The sequence below is a fragment of the Alternaria novae-zelandiae genome, assembly GCF_023758075.1.
Source record: "Alternaria novae-zelandiae strain BMP 2774 chromosome Unknown scaffold_19, whole genome shotgun sequence".
Classification (NCBI taxonomy): domain Eukaryota; kingdom Fungi; phylum Ascomycota; class Dothideomycetes; order Pleosporales; family Pleosporaceae; genus Alternaria; species Alternaria novae-zelandiae.
In genome coordinates, this window is record NW_026056979.1 from 704,832 (window position 1) to 721,143 (window position 16,312).

The 16,312-nt window shown below is 53.4% G+C and overlaps 4 protein-coding genes across 4 annotated transcripts; all 4 read left to right on the forward strand.

Annotated features, from left to right (window-relative positions):
• Window positions 1–459: 459 nt before the first annotated feature.
• On the forward strand, window positions 460–2,022 carry J4E88_008551 (uncharacterized protein; the record flags this gene model as incomplete). Its single annotated transcript, XM_049402161.1, has 1 exon — window positions 460–2,022. One exon carries the CDS (start codon window positions 460–462, stop codon window positions 2,020–2,022), a length of 1,563 nt encoding a protein of 520 aa, XP_049252259.1.
• A 964-nt stretch (window positions 2,023–2,986) lies between these two features.
• On the forward strand, window positions 2,987–4,036 carry J4E88_008552 (uncharacterized protein; the record flags this gene model as incomplete). The annotated part of the gene is made up of 2 exons (XM_049402162.1): window positions 2,987–3,702; window positions 3,751–4,036. 2 exons carry the CDS (start codon window positions 2,987–2,989, stop codon window positions 4,034–4,036), a joined length of 1,002 nt encoding a protein of 333 aa, XP_049252260.1.
• A 737-nt stretch (window positions 4,037–4,773) lies between these two features.
• On the forward strand, window positions 4,774–5,949 carry J4E88_008553 (uncharacterized protein; the record flags this gene model as incomplete). Its single annotated transcript, XM_049402163.1, has 2 exons — window positions 4,774–5,525; window positions 5,583–5,949. The coding sequence occupies 2 exons, from the start codon at window positions 4,774–4,776 to the stop codon at window positions 5,947–5,949; spliced, it is 1,119 nt and encodes a 372-aa protein (XP_049252261.1).
• A 1,973-nt stretch (window positions 5,950–7,922) lies between these two features.
• J4E88_008554 (uncharacterized protein) lies at window positions 7,923–12,841 on the forward strand (the record flags this gene model as incomplete). Its single annotated transcript, XM_049402164.1, has 3 exons — window positions 7,923–7,930; window positions 8,009–8,484; window positions 8,685–12,841. The coding sequence occupies 3 exons, from the start codon at window positions 7,923–7,925 to the stop codon at window positions 12,839–12,841; spliced, it is 4,641 nt and encodes a 1,546-aa protein (XP_049252262.1).
• Between the last annotated feature and the right edge of the window lie 3,471 nt (window positions 12,842–16,312).

Below are 16,312 nucleotides of genomic sequence, written 5' to 3' on the forward strand. Positions count from 1 at the left end.
TTGATCCTGATGGGTTGGTGGGGTCGGCGCCGGGTATTCCGTTTGGGTTTAGTTTTTTGGGGGAGAAGTGGAGTGATGCGAAGATTGTTGGACTGGCGTATGCGATGGAGCAGCGGACGCGCGTGAGGGGGAAAGTGAAGCCGATTGTTAAGCCGCGGACGGAGCTGAGAGATGTTGTTGGGGAGAAGTAGATGTGTAGCTTAGTATCTTCGGTATTAAATCCAAATTCCAACCTAAGCAGTCAGCGCACTGCGTCAACATCCGATGTTCTTCCTTCTACGCTCGCTGCGCAACTTTTTCAGTGTTGGAACATGTATGTGGAGCCAACCAGATGTCCTTCCATAAAACTGACGAAAGGTGGATCTCTAAGGGTACACGAAGCGAAGAGCGTTTTGGCAGCGACCACCCGGGGTCTGCAACAGGATCATGCCACGACATGCGTAACGATCAGAAGCTGCAATGGGCCGATTCTATAATCCTTTTAGTCCACGCCGGTCGATAATCGCAGATGCAGGTACGGATGCACATGCAGATGCAGGAACCACCTCCAGACCCGCTGCGGAGGAACCACAATCGAAGGAACGCACAACGGCGCCGAAAAGCCGTCACGCACCCCACCCCTCCGTCGGCACGATTCCAGACAGACTGGACGACATAAAAGACTACGTACGCGGCGTCAGCAGCTACATCCAATGGCTCCAAGGCCTCACCGAACACGAACGATCGAACGTCACCCGCGTTACAGAGATCAAGCGCGAACTGAAGAGTGCGCACCGCGACCTAGAGAAGCTCGATGCAAATTTATACTGCGAAATTGGAGATGAGATTGAGGCACTGGTCAAAGATGCGAAGAGACATGCTTGGCGGTCGTATAAGAACGTGGTCAAGCTTGAGGAGAGGTTGAGAGGACCGAAGGGCGGCGGCGATGATGGCATGAAGTTGCGCAGGATATCGGGCCCGCAGAATGGAGGGAGGAGGAATACGTCGACGGATAATGGGAAAGTTGAAGCGTATGTTCGAGGGCAGGCGGAGGGAGAGAAGCAAGCGTTTGATGACGTTCTTGACGTGCATGGACGGTCTGTTGAAGGCGACCGCTACGAAGATACATACCTCATGTCCGGTGGCCTACCAGTCGGAGATATACAACCGCCAGTTGCAGTCCAGAGAGCAGGACGCGCCAACGCATTCGAGGCGCTGAGACAACTACCGCGTCTCATCATCCACGGAGCGCCGTCGCAATGCTCGGAGAGTTTACACCTACCTACAACGCATCCCCTCAAGTTCCCGCAGCCGAGAGACGAAGTCAAGCTGCGCGTACAAGAAGAGGAAGCCAACATGGATCCTGTTCTGCGCAACCCGTACAAAGAGCGCAGAGGTAGCTGCAATGGCTTCATGATCACCGAGATGACGATGCAAGGGATCGAGGATGCTCGCTTCGTTTTGCCTTATCTGCATTACATGAAGCTTCACGAGCTGCGTGCGATCAAAGAGTGGCTGAGCAATGCAGGCTTCATTGCGAGCTCTCGTTCGATGAGTCGCATGGAGAAGGCGCTCCTGTGTATACAGCTCCTGCAGACTGGCTGTCGATACGAAACGTTGGCTGTGATCCACTCGCGCTCGCCGCGCCAGGTCATGGAGTCGTGCAATGAAGTCATGCGAGCGTTGCTGCAATGGCATCGGATGACGGTCGACGATGGCGACATAGGAGATCAGGCCGAATACATCGTTCTCTGGGGTATCTGGCACAAGTACGTCGTCTCTGATGGTAGAGCAGGGCTGTACTTTGGTTTCGACTGGACGTGTCTCGCCAAAGTCCTCGTCGCACTCAATGTGTACATGGGCCGCTGGCGCATGCAGGGCAAGTTTGCCATGGACGGTCCTGCATTTGCATGGGGCAAGTTCTTCGTGCCGGCGGTCGATGGCAGAGAAATCCCGGATACGATGGATGGAAACCACGGAGAGCGTAATGACGCCGAGAGGAGGTCGCTGGACGAGGTGGCTCGGCGGGGTACAACTGTGTGAGAAGAAGCACAGACGGGTGAAGGACTCTTTTTGGCCTGGTCAAACGGCCTTTTCCCTCAGGACGCAGCACGGCAATTCGGCTCGTATAGAGTGGCGCGCAGGCCGGCAGTGGTGGGCCATGACGATGCGGATCCATTAAGCGTTTAGGAATCGTGCTCCACATCGTATCGCTATCGCAGCGGCATATCGCATGGCAGCGCGAGTGGCGCAGAGAGCAGACGGTCGCTTCAAGGGTCGCAGTGCAGCGTGCCTGGTGTTTCACAATCTCCTTGGCTCCCGGCCTGGCGCAAAGCCACCCGCGGTATGCAGGTGAGACACGATAGCGCGAGGTCGCACAAGCGGCTGGGGGAGTCGTTTGCGGCCTGCTCGAGACCAAACGACGGCAACGGACAGCGAGTGAGGCGAGTGCAATATTCAATGAACAGATCCTCAGCCAGCAAGTCACGAACTGCACAAAGCGCTCAGGAGAGTCGCTATTCTCGGGGATCGACAAGCGCCGTTTGTAGTTTAAGGTCGGCCGACCAATGGCAAGCGGCAGGGAGCATTTGTGCACTAGACGACTCCTTAAATCTGCGTGCAGGGCAGCACCCCAAATGCTCTTCACCACGCTGTCTCTAAAACGCGGCCCTGACGCTCCCTTGAACGACTTTCCCCTCGTTTTCCTTTTCTCGTCACGAGAATCCACTCTTTACCCAGCACTCGCTATCCCAGTCGCTCCTTGCTACAAACACCAACAGCGCGTCTGGTCTACGCGCACTACCACGCTCTTTACACATCGTGCTTACAGATCATCGTAATACGCCGAGATGAAGTCATTCGCCCTTTCCACGGCTGCGCTTATCGCAGGCCTTATCTCGACCACCACTGCGCAGACGCACACCGACTGTACGCGACTTGAGGTCTACTTGCGATAGACGTACTGACGTAGACAGGCAACCCGCTCAACACCACAGGATGTCCCGACATGGAGGCGCTCGGCGGAAACGCCACCTTCAACTGGAACAAGACTGGTATCCCGAACAACGACAAGATCTGGCGCATGCCCAACCAGGGCAAGATCGACTGGAACGAGAAGGGCGCGACCTTTGCCATTGAGCGATCCGGCGACTCTCCCACGGCGAACTCGGTCTTTTACATGCTCTTCGGCCGCCTCGAGGTAGTCATGAAAGTGGCTACCGGCAAGGGTATCATCTCCAGTGCCATCCTGCAGTCCGAGGCGCTCGACGAGATCGACTGGGAGTTCCGCGGCGACGACAAGATGATCCTGACCAACTACTTCGGCAAGGGAGACACCGAAACCTACGACCGCGGCAAGGACTTTGATCTTGGCTTCGCACCCCAGGACGACTACCACAACTACACCATCGACTGGACGAAGGACCGCATCAAGTGGTATGTGGACGACAAGGAAGTCAGAGAGCTCACCCCGGAGGAGGCTAAGAACGGCACTCGCTACCCTCAAACACCAATGAACATCCGTCTCGGATCGTGGGCTGCGGGTGACCCCAACAAGAACGACCCTGGTGTTATTGAGTGGGCTGGTGGCGTGACAGACTTTGACAAGAGTCCCTACATCATGACGATCCAGTCCGTCTACGCGGAAGACTACACCAAGGCTGCCAAGTACTCGTGGGAGGGCATGGACGCATCCGGTGACTGGGAGAAGGTCAAGGTCATCCAGTAAGTTTACGTCCGTCACCCAACCAGCACAGAGCTAACAGATCACAGGGGCAAATCCGAAACTCTCGAAGAGATCAAGTCTCCCCACGGAGTCAGGAACCGCTTCAACGACCTTTCCAAGGGCGCCAAGATCGGCATCATCGCCGGTATCCTCGGCTTCGTAGCCATTGCCTCCATCATCATCCTCTTCTGCTGCATCAAGCAGCGCCGCGCAGGCAGGAAGGAGGCCCAGGCACTCCTCGCCGAAGAGCAAAAGGAGGCTGCCGAGCTGAGCGAGTACAAGGCGCAGATGCAGGCAGGCAGGTTTGCCATGGGGTCCAACAACCGCGTCTAGAAGCCACGAGGGGGGGGGGGGCGTAGTTGGAGTTGCGGATATAACAATTCTTAATAGGAAGGGGTTTTCTTGCAGCTGGAAGGCAGCTTTCCTTGTTGAATAGAGGCTGTTGTTCCCTTGTCATGTCAGTGTTACGACCAGTTGATTTTTTGTTTCTTGCATGCTGTCCTTTTCATATACCCTTGCGCTGCTTGTTGTCGACCAAGGCTATAGCTTAGTATTTAGTTTGCAATACACTTAACACGGCTTGATGTTGTGTGGTTAAGATCTGACGGCATGCGGCTCTGCAGCATCGCAGCGGCACAGTGCGTGAATGGTTGGTGGCGGCTGACATGTGACGGGCGGTCTCCACAACCCCGGACATATGGGCATGCATGGTGCGGCCTGCGCCGGCTAACTTTAAGCTGCCTCGGCATGTGAGCGGCGGGCTTCCGTCGTTGACTTTCACCACTGCCACATTCGTTTCCTCAACTCTCAACCAATATTGCAAAATGGCTTCTTTTTCACGATCAATAAGACCCCTCACTCGCGTTGCTACCGCTTCGTCGCGTTCGCTGCGACCGGCTGCCCGCGCCGCCCCGCAGTATGTCAACACCACGAAGGCGATAATATAAAGACTAACACGACGTCTGCACAGATTACGATGCCTCTCTACGACTGCCGCCCGCCGGGAAGCCATTGACATCTCAGATGTGCCACCGACGCCCATTACCCACCTGTCCGAGACGGAGATGCTCATGGGCGAGTCCGTCTCGAAATTCGCCAACGAAGCCATCCTGCCCAAGGCGCGAGCCATGGACGAGGCCGAAGCCATGGACCCGGCGGTAGTGGAGCAGCTCTTCGAGCAAGGCCTTATGGGCATCGAGATACCCGAGGAATACGGCGGCTCAGGCATGAACTTCACATCAGCCATCATCGCCATTGAGGAGCTCGCGCGCGTCGACCCCAGTGTGAGCGTCATGTGCGACGTCCACAACACACTCGTCAACACGGCCATTCTGAAGTACGGCTCCGAGAAGCTCAAGAAGGAATGGCTTCCTAAGCTCGCCACCAACACCGTCGGTTCCTTCTGTCTCTCAGAGCCCGTATCCGGATCCGATGCCTTCGCGCTCGCTACAAAGGCCACACGAACAGACAACGGCTACAAGATCAGCGGAAGCAAGATGTGGATAACGAACAGCGTTGAAGCCAACTTCTTCATCGTCTTCGCCAACCTCGATCCCAGCAAGAAGTACAAGGGTATCACTGCGTTTATCGTAGAGAAGGGCACACCGGGCTTCTCTATTGCGAAGAAGGAGAAGAAGCTCGGTATCAAGGCGAGCAGTACCTGCGTCATCAACTTCGACGACGTCGAGATCCCCAAGGATAATCTGCTGGGTAAGGAGTTTGAGGGCTACAAGTACGCTATTGCGCTGTTGAACGAGGGTCGTATTGGTATTGCTGCGCAGATGACTGGTCTTGCGCTGGGAGCTTGGGAGAACGCCGCTGGGTATGTCTTCACTATCTCCCCCAACCCTTTTCCACACATTCACTAACCACCCCACAGCTACGCCTGGAACGACCGCAAGCAATTCGGCCAACTCATCGGCGAATTCCAATCCATGCAGCACCAACTCGCGCAGGCCTGGACCGAAATCCAAGCCGCCCGCGCCCTCGTCTACAACGCCGCGCGCAAGAAGGAGGCGGGCGAGGACTTCATCATGGACGCTGCCATGGCAAAGCTCATGTCGAGTCAAGTCGCCGGGCGTGTGTCTGGACAGGCGATTGAGTGGATGGGTGGCATGGGCTTTGTGAGGGAGGGGTTGGCGGAGAAGTACTTTAGGGATAGTAAGATTGGCGCGATTTATGAGGGCACGAGTAATATTCAGTTGACGACGATTGGGAAGCATTTGCAGAAGAGGTATACGAAGTAGGGGGGTTGAGAATGCCGATTAGAGCAATAGAAGAGTAACAGTATGTTCATCAGAGCTTTTCTCATCATTGAAGTGGATGGAATGGGAAAGGGACTAGTGTGATGCTTAGAAGGGGTATGGTTCCTCTATTGTGTAGCTGGCTGTATTGCTGTTTTATTACGATGTTGTGGAGTCTACGTAGGCATCGACTACAGTCATCATCTAGACATGTATTGATGACACAAACCTTAGTATCGCGTGTCAAAGGGGTGTGATCCCTCTCCTGTGCCTTGATGTCTTTCTACTCTACTACCGTGTTGTGTAATTTTCGCAGGCATCGTTGCTAATCATTCTCTACTTCCACTGCATCTATTTCAGCTCAAACTGATCGCAGCATCTAGATATCAGGCAGTGCCATGTCCAATGTGGGCTTTGATGTACTGCGGCGTAGAATCCGCATAGGCATTGACTCTATTTTCCATATTGGAATGACGTGTGAGAGCATTGATATTTCTTCTCCAGAATGACGAAGCCTGAGTCGTAAGGAGTTCATCTGCAACTTCGGTACTCAAAAGCAACGTACACCATGTCGCGGAACGCATCGAAGCGTCCCGATGAACCCAAAATGCGTTAGAATCTAGACCATTCATGGATTTGCAATTCTCATTGTCAGGCTATTGATGAGATGTAGTGCAGTCTTGCGGCGCTCTTACCCATCTGATATCGGTCAAGATTCCCACTATAGCCCTCATACTATCGCGACATCATCTAGATGTTGTTTTGTATTGACAAATATTGGCCAAATTACAGGCCAACGCGATGAACCAGATCGTGGGCTCGCTTCAAACATCCTGGGGAGATCGTAGCGCGTAGCGGGGACATGCAACATTACCTCATCGCGCCGCAAGCAGCCTAGTGCATATCACTGTCAAATCTCACTCTCGATATCCGCCATTGGCAAACCGCTTGCTGACACGTCCTACTCAAATCACGCCACGCGTTCCTACGTGACTTGCTATGACTGCGCCGCCCAGTCACGATGAGTGCGCGGGCAGGTGCTACCAAGTGACAACCCGAGGTCATGGAAGAGACGTTCCGGAGGGGCATGTCTCCCCACTCTCGGTCCACCATCGACGCCGGCCTGGGAAGACCCATGCTACGAGACTGCGCCAACGCTGAGCGACCGGAAAATATCGCAAGAACCATGGTATGCCATCCACTGACAGCCGGAGTCGCTCCATCGTCATAATTCATATTGGTGCGACGGCTGTCGCGCATCCTGTCCTTTCGGCCTGAGGCGCGTGTGTCATGGGTGGGTGGGGGAGGCGGAGGGGAGGCGGAGGGGAGGTGGTGGAAGTCATCTCTAGGAGTGTGATGAGTCTGAAGAGTATAGTGAGTCTTTGCAGTGTTCAGTCGATTTGGTGAGTCTCGCTCCACATCGACGCCCGACTGGGTAGACCCATGTTGTTGGAATGCGCCAACGTTTGCGACCAGAAAAGCGCAAGAACCATGGTATGCCTTCCACTGACAACCCGAGTTGCTCCATCGTCATAATTCACCTTGGTGTAACGTCCCATCTTCTCGGCCTGAGGCGCGTGTCTCGTGTCGGCCCAACCTCAAACTACACACGACGTCTATCGAGTTTATAGAGTCTGTAGTCGCATCCTACGCCCCTCACATCCTTATCATACCCCTGTTTTCCTTGCAGCCCGCATCTCGCCTGTGACAGTGGCCCACCACAAATCACTCCTTTAGCCCGTTCCGTGCCAGTCCGTCAGCGCCAACGCAATCCAGGCGGTTGCAGCAGTTCCCCAGCCACATTGCATACAGAGTTTTGATCATCCTCTGGCGCAAGTCGCGTTCTCGTCACCTCATGGTCGCATAACCCACCGCCCACTATGGCGCCCTCCAAGGCTAAGGACCTGGACCGTCCAAGTGCTAGCGAGCGCATACATTCTGGCCTGGAGAATATCCTGCCAGCGAGCTTCATCGATATGCAAAAGTGCGCTGGCGACTTCCCCAAGGAGAACAAGTCACATCTATCTCCACACTCTCGGCCGTCTGCGACCCCACTCTCCAGTTTGTCGCGTTCCGTATCGTCCATGACAGACAGCTTCATGCTAGAACACTGGGGTCCCTCTTCTTCAAAGTCTACGCGACCTGAACACGATGGCAGAGACAGCGCAGAGGCCCCACCCAAGGGCGAGGACGCGCCTAGTGTTATATCAAACTGGGCGCATCTTTCCTACATCAAAACCCAGCGTAATACGCTCCGCGCTGAACTCAAGGCTCACCAGGTCGCAGGGGCTGAAGCGAAGCGGTCGGTGTCATCACTGCGGCGTCTTGCTTTTCGCATGGCCGTGAATATATCGGTCAAGGAGAAGCAGATTGCAACTACTGCAAGGAACTTGGCCAAGAGCCGGACAGCCCATTATGTGGAGGGCAAGGATGCACAGAAGAGAGTGGAGGAGTTGAAGAGGGCGCTGCGGGTTGAAGAAGGCAGGAACAAGGAGATTCTTGAGGCACTGGAGCGGGCCTCTATGCTGACACTTCAGTGTAAGTTTACCGCGTCGAGATTTTACCTCTACTGATAGATCGTACAGACTCTACCCCAAACTCTGAACCCCAACATAAACCCAAAGGTCTCTTCATCTCACCACCCCCATCTCCACCGACGCGATCAAGTGTGGTCGATAGCCCCACCCTCGCGCCGAGGACTCCAACGCGTTCGTCGCCATCGCCATGGCACGATCTAGATCTCGAGCTGACTCCTCGACTGTCAAGCCCTTCCGAGATACGCACCTCCGACAGCCGTCTTATACGAGCGAAACGCGAGTCAGATCAGGCTCTTGCTGCTTGTCGAAGCCGCATAGAGCAACTACAACGTGAATGTGCAGCGACCAAGGAAGACAGAAGGCTTCTGGAAGCCACCCGAGAAGGTCTGGAGCAGGAGATCCACAGTCACCAGTCTCGGATTGCTGCTCTAGAACGCTCGAGATCTACAGTACAAGAGACGCTGGAGTCGACTAAGGCGCAGTTGACCATCACATCAGGTGCCGAGGAGACGCTGAAGCAGGAGCTGAAGGCCAAATGTGATGAGATCGCAGAATGGGAGCAGAAGAATGGCAGCATGCATCATACGATCGAAGCGCTGCAGAAAGAGAAGGTTGATCTAAGCAGTCGTCTGGGCGAACGAAACGCCGAGACTAGGGAGCTCGAGATCCGCACAGCCACTCTAGAGGAAACTTTACACTCTTTACGAAACAAAGTCGAGACGGCTGACCGCTACGAATCATCGCTACAGGACCGCCTTGCCGACAAGGAGAGTACATGCCAGGATCTGCAAAAGCGACTTGACCGCGGGCAGGAGCTTGTCGCACGTTTAGAGCAGAAGATCACCGGCTACGAAAAGGATGCGACTGAACATCTGCGGAAGATTGAGATCGGTGGGAGTGTCATCTCTACGCTGCGTGAGCAACTACAAGAGTCGCAGTTGTCAAGCAAGAACACTGGAGACGCCCTGACAGCTTTGAAAGAGGAGCTAAAGCAGCTCAAGACTAAGTTGGAGGCTGCGGGCGATGCGAGCCGAGCGCTGTCAACAGAGCTTGAGACGACCCGGGCCGAGAAAGCCAACACCCAGAAGGAGTTACACACTGCCCAAGAGAGCCTTGAGCTCGAGGTCAAATCGAAGACCGACCTTCAAGCGGAGCTGGAAACTCTACGCACCTCTCACGACGCCATTGAGGAAAACTTGCAACAAGCTCAACAGCGCAACCAGTCTTTGGAGGCGGTCGATGCCAGGAGTCAGGCACAGCTAGAAACACTTCGTGATGAGAAGGCGGCACTCGAAGCCGATCTCAAAGACTCCCGACAGCTGTTGTTTAGACTACGCGAGGATGTACGGATGAGAGACGCCGAGCTTTCCGACCTGCAGTCTGTCAAATCGAAGCTTGAAAAGAAGCTCCAAGTATCAGAAGAACGCGTGTCGAACCTGGAGCAGGAGCTGCAACAAGTACAAGAGTCGAAGCAAGCTGCCGATGAGCAGCATGCGCAAGAGGTCCAGAAGAACGCCGAGCACCTTCGCGAACTGGAGGCATCCATGGTCAGCCTCCGAACTGTGCTTGACTCATCAGAGAAGCTGGAGGCGTCGTTGCGTCAGGAGCTAGATCGCGCGCGGACATCCAAGGATGCTGTTGAGAACGAGCTCGGACAGGCACTTCGATCAAAGACAGATCTTGAGAGTCAGGTCGAGCACATCCAATCACGACTCACATGGACTGAAGGCGATCGTGACAGCTTGCAGACCAAGATTACCCAACTTGAGAACGACTTGCATACTAGCTCACAGGCTAAGAGTGGCCTTGATGCGCGACTCTCTGCTACGACCAATGAGAGTGACTCGCTCAAGGTTCGTATCTCGGAACTGGAGGCTGCGCTCAAAACCAACACCGAGGCAAGAACGAACGCCGAAAGAGCATTGTCGATTGCACAGGTGGATGGCGAGACATCTACCAAAGACTTGGCGGATCTTCGTGAGAAGCTCGAGCAAGTTGAAGCTGCCAGGAATAGTGTGCAACAGGAGCTTAACCACGCGACTCACTCGAACACGGATCTCGAGACCCAGCTTAATGCAGCGAAGGATCGCTTGACTAAGGCGGAAGAAGCGTTATCAGCAGCACAGCTCGATAGCGAAGCTTCTAGCAAGGGCCTCGTGAATGTTCGTGGGCAGCTCGAAGAGGTAGAAGCAGCTAGAAAGGGTTTGCAACAGGAGCTCAACGTTGTGATCGGCTCCAACAAGAACCTGGAGACTCAGCTCAGCGCCGCGAAGAATCGCTTGATCAAGGCAGAATCTGAGGCTCAGGACGTACGCTCGCAACTCTCAAAGTTGCAAGATGAGATCGCGGAACTTCATCGATCGAAACAGCAACTCGAGGAACACCTGCTGGCCCACAATGCATCCCACGAAAAGCTCGATGAGGATCTACTGCTTACTCAGTCTCAACTGAAGGAGGTGCAATCCCAGATCCCGCATCTTGAGGCGCGACTAGCTTCCAGCGAAGAGGAGCTCGAAGCTATGTGCCGAGCTAAGGCCGTCACTGAGAAGCGGCTCGAAGAAACGCAGGTTGCCAACGCTAGCTTGGAGAAGGAGCTTGATATTGCGCGAAAGGATAACGAGGAGATCAAGAGTCGACTTGATAGCACCACCACCACCAACGCGCAATTGGAGAAGGATCTTACTACGGATCGTTCCAGGATGGAAGAGTCGGACGCACAAAATACCGAACTAACGTCCAAGTTAGCCGATGTAGAGAAGGAGCTCGACAGCCTCCGACAATTGAAGGATGATGTCGAAAAGAAGTTGGATGAAGCGTTGGCTATCTCAGCAAGCACGGAAGAAAGTCTCTCTTCGACTCGGACTCGGCTGAACGAGGTTGAATCGCAGAACGCCTCCATCTCTGCGGAGCTTACCAGAACGAACGAAGAGTTGAATGCTCTTCAACACACGAAGACCGAGCTGGAGAGCAAGGCAGGTAGCGCTGAACAGCAAGTGGGTTCTCTTCAGGACGAGACAACGAATTTACGCTCACGCATAGCCGAACTGGAATCAGACAGCACTGACTTGGTTTTTAAGCTGTCGGCCAGCAGCAAAGAGTTGGATGAACTCAGATCAGTTCACACAAAGCATGAGGAGTCTTCTCGATCCGCTTCAGATCGCAATATTGCGCTTGAGGCCGAATTCCGCGCTGCTCAGATGCGGCTGGACATTGCTGAGTCGGAAAGCCTGGAAATGCTCAACGATCTCATTGCTGCCAACGAGGAACTCGGATCTCTTCGCGAGTCGAACGCCACACTTGGCACTTCTGAGAAAGAACTGTTCGCCCGTCTTACCTCAGCGGAGGAGGAGCTCGAGACCGCACGTGAGAAGAACGCAAAACTGGAAGCTTTCCTTGAGCGTGTGGAAGCCGACATGGCTGATGCTCACTCCGCCGTTGAGGATACCGAGAGGCGCTACCACGAATTTGTGGAAGAGTCGCAAGCGAAACTGGATGCCGCCAAGGAGTCGAAGCAAAGGTACAAACGCCGACTTTCGGAGAGGAACAACGAGCTTGAGATCCTCATCAATGAGAACTCAGACCTTCATCAGCAGATCGGCGACCAGACACGGGAGCTAGGTGCGCTTAAGAAGGGCAAAGGCAAGCTGGTCGAAGAGCTATCAAAGAAGGAGAAGTACATCGATGAACTCGGATCTTCTACTGATAGCAGGATAAGATCAATGAACTCGGCATATGACGGCCTCAAGAGGAAGTTTGAGGAGCAGCAGCAACAGCATCGAGAGCTAGACGGCAATCACGATAACGCTGTTCGTCTAGAGGCCGAACTGGAGAGGAAGATGACTGAGATTGAAGAGATGCGACATCATCAAGATGAGTATGCTGCATCATTTACTGCGCTCGAGCAGGAAGTAAAGGCTCTGCGAGACGACAAGCGAGCTTTCGAGACATTGATTGCGACACTGCAAGATAAGATCAGACACCTGGAAGCCCTGGAGCAGTGGGATGAACCGAAAGAGAACAAGGAGTCGAGCGAACTCCATCGCACTTCCTCGCCCCGCCACATCACCATCCACGACGGCCCTTACGATACTGCTCCTTCGAGCCCCATCTCGTCTCACACAAGAAGCTCGATTGGACATATGAGTGTGCAACATGAGAGGCCGCAGACTAGCGCGAGTACCGTCTCTCACGAGGGCGATCCCGAATCCTGGGGTCTGCGGATAGAAAAGATACGTATGCAACGCGACGACGCAGCCATTCAACTCAAAGGCATGAGGAAATCGCGGCACAACCTCAAGAAGACTCTGCGGGACACAGACGCGCAACTCCACCGGTTGGAGAAGGAGACGAAGACGTAAGCCCCCTCTATCAAATCACCATGTCATGCGACTTCAAAAACTAACGAATCCCCAGTAAACGTCCCCAAAACCTCCTCCGCAAGAAATCCCGTCCCATGACACCCAACCCCCTCACCACCTCACCCGACCTATCCCGCAACACACCCTCCCCGCGCATCGGCAGCGCACCCCAAACACCCGACCGCCCCAAGACCTCTCATGCAATCTCCTCCTTCTCGCCTCGTTCCACCGTCAACGCCAATTCGCGACATAGTACATACATCGCTCCCACCGCCCCCATGACGCCTGAGAACAAAACTGCTCCCTCAGCACCCGAACGCCCCAAGACAAGTCATAGTATCAGGCATAGACTGAGTTATAGACCGACGACTAGTGGTGGTGAAGAACATGTACATAAGAGTCATGGGCATGTGAGGAAATGGAGTTCTGGGTTGAGGAGTTTGTTTCATAAGGATGGGTGAGAGGTAGCTGTTCTTTTCGCTTTCTTTGGTTGCTTTGACTTTGGATTGTGTATATTTTGCGTCTCTTTTCTTTTAGGCCAGGCTGGCTTTTCGCTTCGTGTTGCTATTGCTTGTGTTGTATTATATTTTTGTCTTCGCTTTTGTACTTTCATTAGCTTTTTGCTCGTGTCAATATTGTGCATTCTTGAGATACCAATAGATAGGGCTTATGGAGGGGGGTAATAGGTTCTTTCTAGGGTATCGTGAGTAGCTTTTCTGTCGCAGCTACGAGTAGATGCATGTTTTTACTGCTATTGACGTATGTATTTGGCATGTAGATGGACGTGAATACACTATTACTTAGCATTGAGATTACGAGCGTTGATGCATTAGACTGCATTGTGTATTGCACTACCACGATTTTGAGCTCAGAAGAGGATCTTCGAATTGCCATACATTACTAGATCCATATCTCGACGTCTCGCAGCAACGATAAGATACTTTACATTGACACTACTTTGGAGCGTTAGTCATCGTTGCTCCGAGCGTGTGGACTGGCTGTTGCCTTTACGGTTTCGCCTCGTCCGTGCACTAGCCCGCTATACTTATCAGGTAGTTATCAAGTACTCGAAGGCCCGCCCAACGGCTCACTGGATCGTAGGAACCACGACAACTACTACACACTGTTAAGCTTCAACATGCCCACCACCGCCTTCCTGGCCCTGCCAGCCGAGGTTCGCATCAACATCTACAACCACATCTCGCCAGTCAACACCTCTTTCGCCTCATACTCCGGTCTCCTCCAAACCTGTCGCCTCATCCGCAAAGAATGGAAGCACGAAGCAAAGAAACACATATCCAAAGAATACACCCAACTCCTCGCTTTCCTCGCGATCCACAACATACGCATCCTCACGTCTGCCCGCGATCCATCAAAAAGATCAAAGCTCGTACTCCGCCTCCCACCACTAGACCCAACATCAGGTACCACCAGGCTGCCAAATTTCCTTCCCTGGCACTGGTCCTGGATTACCACCGTCATCATCATCTTCGGCAACGAGTGGCCGCGAAATTACAGGTCGCAACTTGCCATGTACGACCTGTACTGCGACACGTACAAGGTGCTGTGTCGAGATATCCTAGCCAATACTGCACGTAGTATTCCAGAGTACAGCAGTAAGTTGTGCGAGACGACAAATCGGTCTAGTATCAGGCACATCAGTCTGCGCTGGTACAATGTTCCCCTGGATACGCGGGTTGGCCCATCACGCTTCGGGGTTATACCTGAGCCTTGGCTTCAGTATGGCGAGGACTTTGAGTATCCCTTGCGTCTCTGGGATATGCAGACTCGGCATTATTTAGAGCAGGGGACTAGCTGTTTCAGTGTGGTCTGGCGGCGCAGGAGCTGGAAAGATGTTCCGAAGTGGTACTGGGTATCTCGTGGAATCGGGCGGTTCTCTTACAAAGTCATCCGAGCAATCTGTATTGTTGCTGCCGTGTGGAGTGGCTTGTCGACACTGGAATTGTTGTACAATGAGTATATTCGTGCTTAGTGGTAAGTTCTCCGCGGACGTTGGAGATGAATGTATGGATGTGCTAAATGAGTCTTTTCATTATACATCGTGTCCTCCCCCCTTGATGCACCTTTTTCCCTTTGGCATCCCCTCATATCTCGCATACTCTCCGCCTCTTACCATGGTTGTGTCGCTAGCTGCCGCACTAGCTCTTCATTGAACTCTTTTTCTAATCTCTCTATATCCTCCTCCGTCGCCTCCTGTTCTTCTTCCTTAACATTCGCCGAGCCCCAGGGCTCCAACCCTACACTCCACCAATCCGTCTTGAACATTGAATCCCACCCCTTACTCTCAATTTCCCTCCTCTTAAAGCTCTTTGTTGACCTACGCCCTCTTCTAGCCAGGCTTGTTGTAAACTCCTCTTTGTGAAGGAGCGTGTTTGAGATTAGTCTGTGGAGCTCCTTTGGTGGGGCTGCGCTATTGAACTTCCGCCAGAGCACTGTTTCAGAGAAGGTGACATGTTTATCCTCGATCAATACGTACCCGGATGTAGGCGTGGGCTTGCTTCTCAGTCCGCGGTTCAGTGCCGATTCCACGCACTCAAGACCCCTGCGATAGTTCCGCTTGCCCGCTTCTCCAGCCCACATTCTTTCGTCTTTAATCGCATCCGCAATCTCCTTCTTCAAACCCTTAACAAGATCCAAAAGAGGGCCATACCGCCCCGCAATCAACGGCCAATACCTTTCCGCCGCAGTCCTCCAATCCCTGCAGGGATATTTGGATTGGTGTTCACACCTCATCTCTATCCTCCTCATACTGCAATGCACATCGTAAAACTCTTCCACGCAAGCTGCGTTATCTTTGTAGCCCTTTGAACTATACACGAGATCCTCGAGCGTCTTCAAGATTTCCTTTTGTTGTTTCTTGATGCGTCGCAACGTACACGATGCGTAGAGATCCAAGGAGTTGCAAGGGGAATGTATGTCTTTACATTGTCTCTCTATCATTTCTTCAAGTGTTGTGCAGACTTTCATGAGGCGTTCCGCTTGATCGCGTGTGATGTGCATGCCGGCGATGCGCGCCTTGGGTGCTTTGGATGCTGTGGGCGCCTTGGATGCGTTCGGCGCTGTCTTTGTATTTGTCTTCGTAAACCAAGACATAAGGAATGTGTGAAGATAGTATAAATAAGAGAGAGATTGTTGCGCGCATTGCTTTATTGCGCGGCTTGGTGAGGTGGGTTGGGGCGGATTCGGTACCCTGGATGGGATTTTGATGCGAGCCAGTGAGGAAGAGCGCATTATGGTGGAAGGGGCTGTGGTTTGGTTGATGGGTGGAGGTGCGGCTTGCGTGTGAGCCAGGAGGCGACGTATCACTTGCACGTTACGAATAATGAGATAATGTAGGGGCTGTGCGAGGCTGGTTTTGTTGCGCATTGTGAAAACGGGCTGTTGAGTGTGAGATAAGGGAAAGGGTCTGAGAAGACGGGCGCCTGTGAGACAATCTGGTTTAGGGAACAA